The sequence below is a fragment of the Paroedura picta genome, chromosome 2 (assembly GCF_049243985.1).
Source record: "Paroedura picta isolate Pp20150507F chromosome 2, Ppicta_v3.0, whole genome shotgun sequence".
Lineage (NCBI taxonomy): Eukaryota > Metazoa > Chordata > Lepidosauria > Squamata > Gekkonidae > Paroedura > Paroedura picta.
In genome coordinates this window covers 80863576-80877285 of record NC_135370.1, presented here as the reverse complement: position 1 = coordinate 80877285, position 13710 = coordinate 80863576, and the positions used below count along the sequence as shown (strand labels likewise).

The window sequence follows — 13710 nt, the reverse complement described above, 5'->3', positions numbered from 1 at the left end:
CTCCATCTTTTCACTCTCTGCTTGATCTGCATTGTGTTTGAAAGAATCTTCAGCTGATGCTGGCTGCCCAGATGATGGATGTGGAACAGCTGGCTCTGGTTGTTGTGGCAACACCTCAGAGGGCCAAAGAAGTGTCAGCAGGGGCATAATAGGCTGTGTCTGGAATGTGGGGCAGCTGGCCACTTTGCCACCATGTGTCCAAAGAGGAAAACCGTTCCAGGCTGTGTGTTGGAACAGCCAAGGTAAAGCATGAGTCTCAGAAACAATGGCCCCCGTGAATATCATTGAAGTCATCATGGGGGGCAAGCCATGTGAGATGCTGCTGCTGGTCAACAGCCCTCTCAGTCTTGAGCTGAAGGGATCATGGTCCATGGAGGAGAAGAGGCAGCGATCAGGAAATGAAAAGGACCTTCCATGAAGAGTGCCCTGCAGCAGGTCAATGAGATGCGTGTACTGTCACTGCCCCATTGCCTATATCCCCCTCCTGTTCCAGCCACCCTCATCAATGAGTGCATAGGGATCCATTTATCCATCTAGGTGGGGTTGGAATTGGAGAAATTGGTCAACCTTCTGATCCTGGAACAGGTGGATGGGAACTCAGTGGGAGGAAGAGCAATCATGGTGGCGATGTAACCCTTCCTATTGGAGCAGATTTTTATGATTGTGGCTCCAGTGGCTGGGTACCTTGTTCTAATGGAAATTGATTGTTTGATGACCCACTTCCAGGTCTTCCTCTGGGAGGAAGGTGCAATAGAGTTTTCCAGTCCTAAGTGCGCTAGACAATTCTCAAGCCCAGCCCTCATAGCCATGGCCCAAGCTCCCCTTGAATGGCATGAGTATGGGGGCCACCATGATATGGTTGGAAAACCTGCCTGACAGTGGGAGGATGTTTTTGCAGTCATATTGTGACCAGTTCCATCCCACAAGGCCATCAAATATGCTATTGAGTTGAAACTGGGGACTGTGTTGCCCAGGGCCAAGATCCATGAGCCAGGCAGAGCTGGTGCATTTTTATTGAAAAGAACTTAGCCCAGGGTTTCATTTGCTCAATGACTTTGTCCAAGACTCCAGTTTTGTTTGCCAAGAAGTGTAGCACTCTTACATTGTACAGGGACTATAGAGCCATCAATGCCTTCTCCAAGACTAATACCTACTTGATCCCACTGATCAAAGACTTGCTGTGGCAGTTGGGTGGAAGAACGTTATTTACCAAGCTGGACTTAAGGGAGGCATACTTCAGGGTGTTAATTGCCCCTGGGGATGGATGGAAAATGGCCTTGGGTCAATTTGAGTATCTTGAATGCCATTTGGCCTCAGCAAGACCCCCTGGGTGTTCATGAATGTGATCAATGAGGTCCTGATGGACATACACTACAAGGATGTTGTTGTTTATTTTGATGATGTTTTGCTTTACAGCCAGAACCTTGAGAAATACATTTCTCTAGTCATGGAGGTCCTCAGACAACTCTTAGCTCAACACCAAAGTATCTAAATGAAAATTTCACCAAAAGAGCTTAAATTACCTGGGTTACCTGGTGGCCACATGCAACATGTCCAGAGAAGGGCTATAAAGATGGTGAGGGGTTTGGAGACCAAGTTGTATGAGGAAAGGTTGAGGGAGCTCGGTCTGTTTAGCCTGGAGAGAAGATGACTATGAAGTGAGATGATAACCATCTTCAAATACTTGAAGGGCTATCATATAGAAAATGGAGCAGAGTTATTTTCTGTTGCCCAAAGGGTTGTACCAGAACCAATGGGTTGAAATTAATTCAAAAGAAATTTCAGCTTAACATCTGGAAGCAGTTCCTGATAGTTAGAACAGTTCCTCAGTGGAATAGGCCTGGTCGGGAGGTGGTGTGTTCTTCTTCTTTGGAGGTTTTTTTTAGCAGAGGCTATAAAGAAATGCTGATTTTAAGAACTTAGACACATTGTGAGTGGGTGGGCAGGAAGGGATGTGTCAGTGTTTGTCTCTTGTAGCCTTTCCTTGCATTCTCAGGGAATTGCTGATCACTGCTGTGGGATTGTTGGTGAATTTCCTCTAGACCAGGCTGGATTCTGGACAGTTTTGGTGGGGGGATCTCTTGGGCATGAAATTGGGGCCACTGTGGGTAGGCATGTAGTTTATTTATTCTTATTTATATTAGTTTTTATTAACCCGGGCCTTGCTGGCTCATGGCAGTTTACAATAAAATCCTTAAAAAATAAAAGTACAACAATGATGCTGGCACAATGCAATTCTATAATCTCCCCCCACTCCCTCCATGCCTGGTGATAGTAACACACGGCTACTCTCGGGAGAGGTAGTCCTTGCCCAAATGTCTGGCATATGGGCCCTGGTAGAGGCCAGGCATACTCCCAGTGACTGGGGACAACTAGCAGTTTCAAACCTGCAGAGCAAAGATCCCTGTGGGGAGCATAAGGAGGAGGAGAATAAGAAGAGTTGGTTCTCATATGCTACTTTTTACCCAAAGGAGTCTCAAAACGGCTTTTGGTCGCCTTCCCTTTTTTCTGCCTACAACAGACACCTTGTGAGGTAGGTGATGCTGAGGGAGCCCTGATATTATTGCTCAGTCAGAAGAGCTTTATCTGTGCTGTGGTGAGCCCAAGGTCACCCAGCTGGTTGCATGTGGAGGATTGTGGAATCAAACCCGACTTGCCAGATTAGATGCTTTAGGATGCTTAGGGCTGATCCTGCGTTGAGCAGGGGGTTGGACTAGATGGCCTGTATGGCCCCTTCCAACTCTATGATTCTATGATTCTATGATTCTATGTCCACACTCTTAACCACTACACCAAGCTGGACATAACTGGTCCCTCAGATATGCAGGCAAGAATCAAAACCTCAAACCTGATCTGAAACCTAATTAGTAACCAGTTCAGCTGCCTCAGCACAGGCTGGGTATGGCCCCTCCAAGATGACCTCAAGAGGACCCTAACAGCCACATTTTGCACCAACTGTAATTTCCAGGTCAGTGACAAGAGAAGGCCCACACAGAGCAAGGTACAGAAGTCTAGTATGAACATAACCATTGCATGGATCACTTTGGCTAAGTGTTCTGAGATCAGGTAGGGCACTTGTAGCCTAGCTTGGTTGTGAGTTCCTGCATTGTGCAGGGGGTTGGACTAGATGACCCTGGAGGACCTTTCCAACTCTATGGTTTTATAAATCAAGATGGACCCTGACAAGTTTCAGGATGTTCTATATTGGTCTCCCCCCAGAACTCACAGGTGGTTACATTCAATTTTGTGGTTTGCCAACTTCTACCATGATTCCCTCCCTTACTTTGCCTATGTGCTGCTTCCCCTTCTGGACCTGTTGAAAACATAGGGAAAAGGGAGGGGGCTAAGCATTCGGGGAACTGCCTGCCCTGGACTGAATTGTGCCAATATGTGTTCAATGAGTTTACAAGGTTCTTTACCATTGAACCAGTGCTTGCATACCCAAACCTCAGAGGCAATTTATTTTTGAAGTGGATGCTAGTGATATGGGTATGGGTGGGATGTTGTTGCAGAGAGAGGGTAATGGGATGCTTTGGAAGTTCTCATAGATATAAAGGAACTGGGTAGTCTGGGAGGATATGTTCTCTGTGAAACTAGCCCTCTCCCCCTAACGCCACTTCCTGGAAGGGGCCAGGGAGCTGTTTCAGGTCTGGATAGACCATAGGAACCTGGAGGTGCTGCACAAACCTCATAAGCCAAACGCCAAACAAATCAAGTGGGCAGAGTTCTTCTCCCATTTTGATTTCATCCTGCAGCACCTGCCCAGAAAGTCCAGCTTCCTGGTAAATGTCCTATCCCACCTTCCCTAGCATGACAATAAAAGAGAGGGGCTGGGTAGAAATTGAGGATGCTCCAATCCCAGTTCCAAGCAGTTGAGGATGCTCATGCAAAACTGGAATCAGACCTGAGCAATAGCCAGCCCATACTTGGTTAACATGAACAGTTGGTGGGAGGGGTATTTTAGGAGTGGGTAAGTGTCATGTACTCTTAGCCCGGGTCAATGCTTTCAGCTGATAGGGCCCATGAAGGGTCCTGCTTTTCCCAGGAGGCTCCCCCAGCCTCTCTTACCCACTCCCCTTTCCCCTTTGGTCTGAAGTTGTTCCTCTTCTCTTTTATTGTTGGTACTGTTTAGTGATGTAAGGAATGTAAATTACCTTGCATCTGGGGAATAAGATGTTTGAAGAATGGTTTACATTTGTAGTTTAGATACAACCACCTTTCTGTGGTAGCATACAAATCTCATGAAAGGGGGGCTGAGGGCTGAGGATATATCTGTTTCTGAAATTGTCTATGAAGTTTTTTCAACAAAGGGTAAAGAAGAGAGACCAATCCCAGTGGCGAAAAGTGTCAATTAATAGATGTTCAAACAAAGCATGTCCTTTCTTTCCTTGGTTTTTATTTGTTTCACCAGGACTTCTGCCAGAACGGTTTCCAAATATCACCCATTTTCCATTGCCAATATTTCTTCAGTGGCAAGCCCTTTATTAATTTTTCAGTAATTGCCAAGCAGCTTCAAGGTTTCAAAACCTCAATCCGAGTCAAAGTATATCATGACAGCAGGGTAGGGGCAGCTCTTAGGTTGAAGTGGCTCACAACTATTTCAGCCTAACAGTTGGGTGGGTGCACCCATCAGCTGTTAGGCTGAAATGACTGCTAGTCATTACACTAGTCCAATTCGTTTCCCCATTTTATTTTCTTATCTGTTAGACTACTAGTGTGCTAGGTATATTTTTGCTTATTGCTTTTTATTGTTTTCCTTCCAATAAAGATTGTTTTTATTTTACCATAACTATCTGTTGTCTGCCTTGAGTTCTAAAGGGTGTAATCACCCTGTAAACATTGGCAAATGCGTTACCAAGCCTCCTGCAAAGCAATTCCCCATTGCTCATATATGTGTCTTGGACACCCATGTATGGATTTCTGGTGACATTACCCAGATATGGAAAATAAAGTGATGCTGATATTCTGACCTCGACTTCAGCTAAACCAATTCTCCCATATTTTTAAGCTAGGGTATCTGAGATTTTGAGATGTATTTAGATATTTATTTAGAGTGTTCAGTATGTGGGCAGTGTAGTTGTCAGCATGTTGGTCCAAAATTGGAGAGACCAGAGTTCAAATACCCACTTAGCTCTGAAGTATACTCTGTGACCTTGGACTAGTCACACATCCAGCCTAAGCTGTCAGGAAAAGACAGAGAGGGAGAGGAGGTATTTCCTTTCATAAACAAATGCACCATTTATTGTAAATGTCTCAGTGGCAGAGTTATGACATCTTTTCTCTCCTCATGTAGAGTCATCTTTTTTTGACGCATTCAATTACAAATGAAAATATATTTTAAAATCACACGTTTAATTGTTGATGGTGTTGTGTATGCAGTAAAGCAGACCCACAGAGCAGGAAACCCAATTCAAACAGTAGGGACATTTAATACCATTGTTTAGCACACAGGATCCATCCTGCCATTGGATTGTTTGAATGGTCCAATTAGCTATTTATTTATTTATTTATTATATTTATATACCAGCAGTAATATTATAACAATAATAACTTAACAAGATCATAACAATAACACCATAAAATAGAAATTGTCAGAGCCTCAGCTTAACTCTTACTGGACCCTGCGGGCAACTGATTAGTGTTGGTCGTAGAGGGGGGGAGCTTGAGGGCCAACTGGAAGCAGTGGTTTGGTTGACCTCAACCAAATGCCTGGCAGAGGAGCTTAAGTCTGGGGACTCACACCGAGTAAATCACAGACTGTATATATGTTTGGGTGGTAAGCTGGAGTTCAGCTGCTGTTCCCTCTACAAATGACTCAGCACCTTATTGAACCCACTGTTCAATAAGATGGCATATTCAGACTAAATAATTTCATACTGAATTAATTTAATATAGATTATAAGTACGGACCTGGACTGGGCTCAGCACCACGCCCTCCCTCAAGAAAACTGAGAAAACTGTATCCCTGGTGAGGAGACGTCCTCCTGAGGCCCTGCCTCTTCTTAGCCATGGAGATAGGCCTCCTCCCAGTGTTCTGACGATTCCTTCAGAGAGCTGCCAAGAGAAAGGGAAAAGGAGTCTCTTTGGTAAATATCCCAATATCTGGCTCTTCCATGCCCTGCCACGAGTACTTTCGTGATTCTCCTGTGCAACCCTGACCCTCTCATACCCAGCCTTTTCCTCCTTCCCACTGGGTTGGGTGATACTTACTGCAATATATCTGCAAAGGCAGTGAGCAGGGGCTTGCAGTGGTACTGAACACCATGCTTGGCACAGAGGGACTTCACCAGAGGAGCCACCTTCCAATAATTGTTTCGAGGCATTGTGGGGAAAAGGCTGCAGGGGGAGAGCAAAGGATGGATTGAAGCAGGTATCAGAGAGTTGAAAGAGCAAAAAGTATTACATCCCTGCTTAAGCTCTTAAATTCCTTAACACCCAAAATGTGCTAAAAATGTGTTTCCACATTTTCAGGAAAATGCCTCTTATATTCAAAGAAGAACCTTTTCCCATATCAAATCTTTCTCTCTGTTTCTTATACTCACTGATGTTCAATCTGGAAATTCAAGTGTCCTGTATACCAGTCGTTGAACATGGATTGATCCACATTACATGTTGCTGCAAGCTAAACAAATTTTTTAAACAATGACTTGAAAGTATGTCTTTCACTGTCAGCATTTTTTAAATATGGCATTTATAGTCCACTTTTTTCTCTGGGAGGGGTCTCACAAAGCATGAGACAATTAAATCAACAGGAATGAGACATCAAATAATAGTGCAACAGGGTTTGGATTGCATACTTTTGAACACACAGCTGAAGCCAAGCTAGGGGAAAAAAGAATAACACAACATGTTAAATGGTGAAGAAATTACATAGTAACATCACACCCATAGTATGTACTATGTACAATAGTTTAATTCACAGTCCCTGTCTCTTTATCAAAGCATCTTTCTGAAACATTTCATTACAGTATAGCCCTGTTAACTGTATAACAAAACTCTCATGAATAAGTCAAATCTGCATTCCTTACAATCCCCTCTTCATTTTATTTAATTTGGGACAATAGAACTGTAATGTTATACAACGAAGTACACAAGGTTATTTAGAATCGAACTCTCTGGTCTTAGGGCATGAGATTGAACTTAACACAACTTGTCACTTGTGGGTATGCTTCCATTCTTAACCGGCCAACAGGCCCCTTTTAATTACTGTACTTCTGTTCACAACTGGAAAAGCATTTGCAATTCATCACTAACCTTAACATTCTTATTTCATTTTGATATTTGTGAATGGCAACTGAATCTAAACGACTGATGAGCTCTATTATTCTAGCAAGGCATCGTTTGATCGTGACAAACATCTTTATTGTGCTGCATATCAGCTGGATATCTTCATGATGCTGTTTACTAACTTACTGATAATTTCCTTATATTTGCTCTCTGATCATTCCTGTTTCATTGCCTGAATGCATGCACATAGAAGATCGCATGTAGAATGAAACTTTGTTTGTCTTAAAGGTGTCACTGGACTCCCATTTTGTTCTGGTTTTGTTCAGCTGATAATTGTTGATAACTGGTTACATCACTTTGTCTGTAGGGATGGTTTTTGAAGTAGGGGACAGACTCTTTTGAGTGGCTGAGGAAAGTTGCCATGAATTAGTGACTTGCTTATTATGTACATCAGGACTAATGATTGTGGTCCTTACATGAATTTGGCAGCCAGGATGGGCAAGGATCCAGTACACAAGTGAAGATCATTTCAGGTGGGTAGCCATATTGTTCTGCAGTAAGTTTCCAATCCAGCAGCACATTGAACACCAACGATATTTCCAGGGTATATGCTTCTGAGAGTTAGAGCTCCCTTTGTCAGAGACATAAATGAGTTTTGACTCTAGAAAGCTTACACCCTGCTTTTGGACTGGAATAGTGCACAGGTGGTGGCTTTCTAAGATCCCAGGATCCTATCAACATCCCTCGTGGTAGCTGGGTCAAAGTAGTTCATAAGCAGAACAAGCCAAGTCTTATTCATTCCTTCTTAGAATCATAGAATCATAGAGTTGGAAGGGGCTATACAGGCCATCTAATCCAACCCCCTGCTCAACGCAGGATAAGCCCTAAGCATCCTAAAGCAGGATCAGCCCTAAGCATCCTTCTTGGCCTGTATCACAGCCAGAATCCAGATCAGAGTATATATATTTTTATCAGTGTTTCTTGGGAGGTAGTTCCAATGGCTCAGAAGATTCATGAAGCAGTTTGCCACATGATGTGCTTGGGGGGACCTCTGCTCTCTTACTGCTGTTCACTGCATGATCCTCCAGATCACTCTGCAGAAGGAGCAGTGGCAAAATTCTGCACCCTGAGTGATTGGGTCTTCCCTGGCCAAACTGCTCAGGGTTCAAACTCCTCACCAATGTCATCCAACTTAGGGATGCAAAATGATAGGATGCAGTTTCATGAGAACCTGCCTGCCCTCCCCCTCTGCTCCCTCACCCCCTGCATGGCAGGCTCACCTGGCAGCTGGGCTTTGCTCCAGCCTGCAGCCTCCAGCTGGTGTGCTGCCGCCACCCCTACTCGTGCTCTACTGCATCATGCAGCCATCAGCCGGTGCACTGCTGCCTCAGCTCCCCCTCTTCTGCAGCAAGTGACCACTGCCAGTGCGTCACTGCCGCTGCTCTCCTTGTACTGCAGCAAGCAGCTGCCGGCCGATGCACCACAGATGCTGATCCTGCTCTCCTCACCATGGTCCAGGTCTTCAAAGCACCACCTTGGAGATCTCCGAAGCTTCGGAGATCTCCAAGGCAACTGAGGTAGCACCTCCTGACGCCGCCTTGAGCTGAGCCGGCTCCCTGAAGCTGAGGTGGTCCAGACCAAATGGTGAGTGCACATGTCTAATCCAAATCCGACTCACATTGGTGAAATGTTAGCACTTCGCTGGAGGTGACATTATTATAGCACCATATCCCCTGCTCCACCTGCCCTGCCAGGCTATCATAGGCAACCCTAGCCTGGGATTGTGATGCCCATATAAAGAAAGATTAGTTATTGTAAGTAGGCAATGTGATGTCACTATGTCACCAGCAATAGTCCCCCCCCCCGCCAGCCCATAGTAATGTTAGGGCAGGAAGGCTGCTGGTGGGAGGTCTCCTGCCAGCCTGAGAGACGTAGGAGTCTTAGACATGATTAGGGGAATGATGGTCAGTTTACAGCAGAGAGACTTCCCACCTTGAGCCCCACCACTCCTACTGTTACTTGGTGTACTGAAAAAAAGGGGGGGGGGAGAAAGGAAAATTGGCTTTTGTCATCACTTTCAGTACAAACCCAAAAATGGTGTCACCATCACCCAAAAACAGTGGGTTGGCAAAACTATTAACTGACTTCATACTAATCCCCCCTGTATGGTACAATAGTTAGCATGGCAGGAGGTTCAGGTTCAAATTCCCATTATGGCATGGAAGATGACTGTGTGACCTCAGGCCAGTCATTTACTCTCTGACTAACCTACCCCACAAGGTTTTTTTTTTTAATTGTATATAAAGCGCTTACAGAAAGTTGAAAAGAAAAAGAAACAACCAGCAGGCAAAATAATTGTTGATACATGTAAGAGTATAGTCTGTTATTATCTTAAAAAGAACATATTCAGTTCCCATTGCATATTAGTCCTAACCTAAAAGTTACTGTTGTCTTTCTTAGCAAAGTAATTGTTAATACATATAAGAATATAATCTACTGGAGACGACTGAAGATGGCACCATGCTAGACCGTTCCGTGACAAGCTCTCGAGCCAAGCAGAGGGCCAGGAACAGATGCACCTGGCAGACCTGAGCGGGATGCGCAAATCTCGCTCGCTGGTCGCCCCAGGAACTGGGAACGGCATCCATGGAGACTGAGTTCTCTGGATCGTCGCTGCCTGTGCTGGGGGCCATGATGGTGTCCTTGTCGTAAATAATTTTCTAAGCTTGAAATGACCAGCTGATAAAATCCTGCATTCTTCTGCAAATTGACAAGAGCTGAAGTCTGATGAAATCAATGCAAAGACTGTGAGTTCTCTCTTTGCTTTCTAACTAAGGCACAGTTCTTTCGCTTGTTATGCAAAGGCAACTCAGAGATACTGAAAGTAGTCAAAAAGGTTGAAAAGGAAATTCAAGACACCTAAAGCTTTTTGGGTAGAATATTTCTTGCAGACTTGCTGTCAGGGCCCACAAAGATGTCTCTTGAGTGCTTCTTGCGTGCGGTCACCTTTGAATAGACTCTGTATATTTTGTCAATCCAAATCTCTTCCTCCTCTAAGTAGTCTTCCAGGCTTTCGGTGATTTCCTTCCTTAGGTCTGTTTTCCCAAATTCTTCCAAGACGCCTTTTATTTTTACGTTCCTAGCTTTAGATTCTACTTCCAGGGCTTCTGATTTATCTTCTGCCACTCTCTCCCACTGCTGTTGATTAACTTCCAGACATTGGATTCTCGTTTGGTGTGTTGCCAGCTGAGTTGTGTTTTCATCAGCTATTTTTTTCAAACCGTCGATTCTATCTGAGAGCTCTTTCTTGGTGTCTTGAATTTCCTTTTCAACCTTTTTGACTACTTTCAGTATCTCTGAGTTGCCTTTGCATAACAAGTGAAAGAACTGTGCCTTAGTTAGTTTTTCCATAGCTGTAAATAGTTACAGATTACAGACAAGAGGTCTCGTGAGAGTTCGGGCGATATCAGTTTGTCAATCTCCGTATTAAGTCAGCATCCCCCGCTGAGCTCTCCTTCACAAATCTTTAAATTCTTTCTTTTGTTTGTTTTAACGAGTGTATTTATCTGGCTTGCCTCCCATCCGAAGAAAGGATTCCCTTGTAAATTGGTTAGGGGGGAAGGAGGGGGGCTGGTGCCTGGCTTTAAAGAATAGGATAGCAAAGAGAGAACTCACAGTCTTTGCATGTCCGCGGATCTGTAGGATCCTCAGGATGTCGTTCCCGGTTCCTGGGGAGACCAGTGAGCGAGATTTGCGCATCCCGCTCAGGTCTGCCAGGTGCATCTGCTCCTGGCCCTCTGCTTGGCTCGAGAGCTCGTCATGGAACGGGTTAGCACGGTGCCATCTTCAGTCGTCTTCCCCCCCACAAGATTATTGTTGTGAAATTAAGATGGAAGACAGGAGAATGATTTCAATTACTTTGGGTCCCCTTTTGCGGCGCAGACAGAGTATAAATGAATTAAATGAAAACAACAGTTTAACCTGATGGTCTTTAACAAAAATAGTATGCTGTGGGACTGTGCTATGAACTGATACACCCAATAACTTTAGGAATGACATTATTAGATGGAAAAAGACATTTTCTCACCTGGGCAGAGACCCAGTCTAAATTCCTGTCATAGTCAATATTCATAGGAATGTGGTTCATCTGTGAGACCCAGAGAAACCAAGCACTTTCCAGGAGCCTGCACAAACACACAAACGCAAACAATTTTTAAAAAAGCAATTGCCACATGAATATACTGATCATCCATATCTTCCCAAACTAGCACATGTTCTTATACCCAAAGGTCACCTTGCAAGCCACAGAAAAAACCAGATGGTCTTTTAAGGTCCTTTAAGTGATGGCAGCGAGGTCAGACGTGTGAGCAGGTGCTCCACCGCCCTCAGGGATTTTTCCTTTTGGAGCTGATGATGTGCCACCTATGTAGCTCTGATAATTTCTCTACCACTCTTGGAGTGTTTATTTATTATATTTATTTATTATATTTATATACCGCCCAGTATTATATTTATATATTGCCCAGGTTCAGTAGAAGGAGTAGAAGGGAGTCAGCAGGAGCAGTTGAGAGACAGGAGTTGGAACCAGGAGGTTTGGGAATAGAGGAGGCTGGAAGAGGCCCGCTGTGGAGGATTCATCCCTGTCACTATCCTTATCCTTATCCTTATCCTTATCCTTATCCTTATCCTTATCCTTAACCTTAACCTTAACCTTAACCTTAACCTTAACCTTAACCTTAACCTTAACCTTAACCTTAACCTTAACCTTAACCTTAACCTTAACCTTAACCTTATTCTATTTATTATATTCATGTGTGGGAGGTGCCCCAGCAAATACCATCAAGACCAGGTGTGGGCCCTGATGTGAAGAGAGAAGTGGCTGGAGCTGTGGCAGAGTCTGGCTACACAGTGGAGTGTTGTGTGGACAGGGAGGGCTCTGCATCCTTTCTTGCCTTCCTTTTATCCGCTCCTCACCCTGAATGAACAGACTACCCTGGAGGTTTTCTGTCTGCCTACCAGGTTCAGCTGGATCAGCTTTGAGAGAAGAAGTTGTGGCTCCTGTCCCTCCATTCTTGCTCAACCAGCCCTGGGCTCCTAGTCCACACAGTGGCAGGGTGTGGCTGGGGGCTTGGGAAAAGAAAAGGTTTTGCCAGTTCAGAGTCCCCAGGCTTATTCCAACTTCCCTGAACCACTGGTCCATGTTGTGCAGGATGCCAAGGTTTGAATAGGGACATGAAGTACATTCTGATGGGGGGCGAGAGGAGCCTGCAGTTGGGCAGACAGAGAGCAACAGGCTGAGATGACAGCCAGCATTGGGAAGGTGCAATGCTGAGGGAGAGGGGACGTTTTGAGAGTGCCTCCCTTGTTGGAGTGGGCAGCGCAGTGTTGCAGGTTTGCCTGGCCAGTTGGGCATCTGCCTGGGGGCGGAGGGAGAAGCCCCTCCATCCTGAACATCGGTCTGGTCTTTGTTACAGCTGGGGAGAATGCTTGGCTGGCTCTCCACCACCATCTGCTGGAGAATGGAAGACCAATCGCGGGACTTGGTACTCCATTGCCATCTACTGGAGGCTGGGAGAATAAGAAGGGAAGACACTTTTCTACAGTGTGGCTGCTGCTGCTGCTCCTAGAACTCCAGGAGGGAATAGGGGACTTTATGGCATGTATTGCTTTTATTGTTGTACTAGCTTCAAAGCCCGTTCCTAAGAACGGGCCTTGAAAGGGCTCCCTCCCCTGGCCCCCAGCCAGGCAGCTTAAGGTGGCTTTGGGCCGCACCTTGCAGTCGGATCAAGTGGGGCAGGCGGGGGCTGGCCAGATTGTTAAAAGGCCCGGGACAGAGCTTCTTAGCAGGCAGTCAGCAGGCTGGGAGGCCCTCATTAGCAGGCCCAGCCTAGCAGGCCAAGAGGCCCTTGTTAGCAGGTCCTACTTAGCAGGCTGGGAGGCCCTTGTTAGCAGGCTCTGATTAGCAGGTCCAGAGGCCTTAATTAACAGGCCCTCCACCATGACTCTTTGCCCAGGGCCCCCTCCCCTTACCTGCTGCTGGCTCCGGGCATTAAGGCACATCTGAGAGCAAAGAGGCTAGAGTCCAGGGACAGAGGTCAGGAGCTGCAGGGGCAGGGCCAACCCTGATTGGCCCTATTCCAACTTGGACACCCCTCAGGCTGTTTCACAAATATATAGAGGAACCATGGGAAAGGATATTGCTTTTATTGTTGTATGCCACCTTGCATTGACTTGCTCAGGAGAGGCAGGGTATAAATTAAATTATAAATAAATAAAGGTAGTATGACTGTTGTAAATCATGTGCTATTTACAAGTTAACATTATTATAACTAAATTTCTGCAGTATAAACCTAGGCCATCCCCATCTAGCAAACACTGAGCAATTATCAACATTGCACTACAACGCTATAAAGAGATGGTTTCATGGAATAAAAAAGCAAGTTCAGGACAATAGAGTGACTTATTATAGTTCCTATTGGAAAT

The 13710-nt window shown here is 45.2% G+C and overlaps 1 protein-coding gene across 1 annotated transcript in view; it reads right to left on the bottom strand.

The window, feature by feature from the left end:
* Positions 1–5529: 5529 nt before the first annotated feature.
* LOC143828739 (acyl-CoA (8-3)-desaturase-like) overlaps positions 5530–13710 on the bottom strand; it is a 39701-nt gene continuing 31520 nt past the window's right edge. Inside the window, exons 9-12 of the mRNA XM_077318991.1 lie at positions 11315–11411; positions 6543–6622; positions 6211–6336; positions 5530–6054 (exon numbers count right to left, since the gene is read on the bottom strand). Of these exons, the coding sequence (XP_077175106.1) occupies positions 6003–6054; positions 6211–6336; positions 6543–6622; positions 11315–11411 (355 nt within the window). The 3' untranslated portion in view covers positions 5530–6002. The remainder of the gene's footprint in view (positions 6055–6210; positions 6337–6542; positions 6623–11314; positions 11412–13710) is intronic.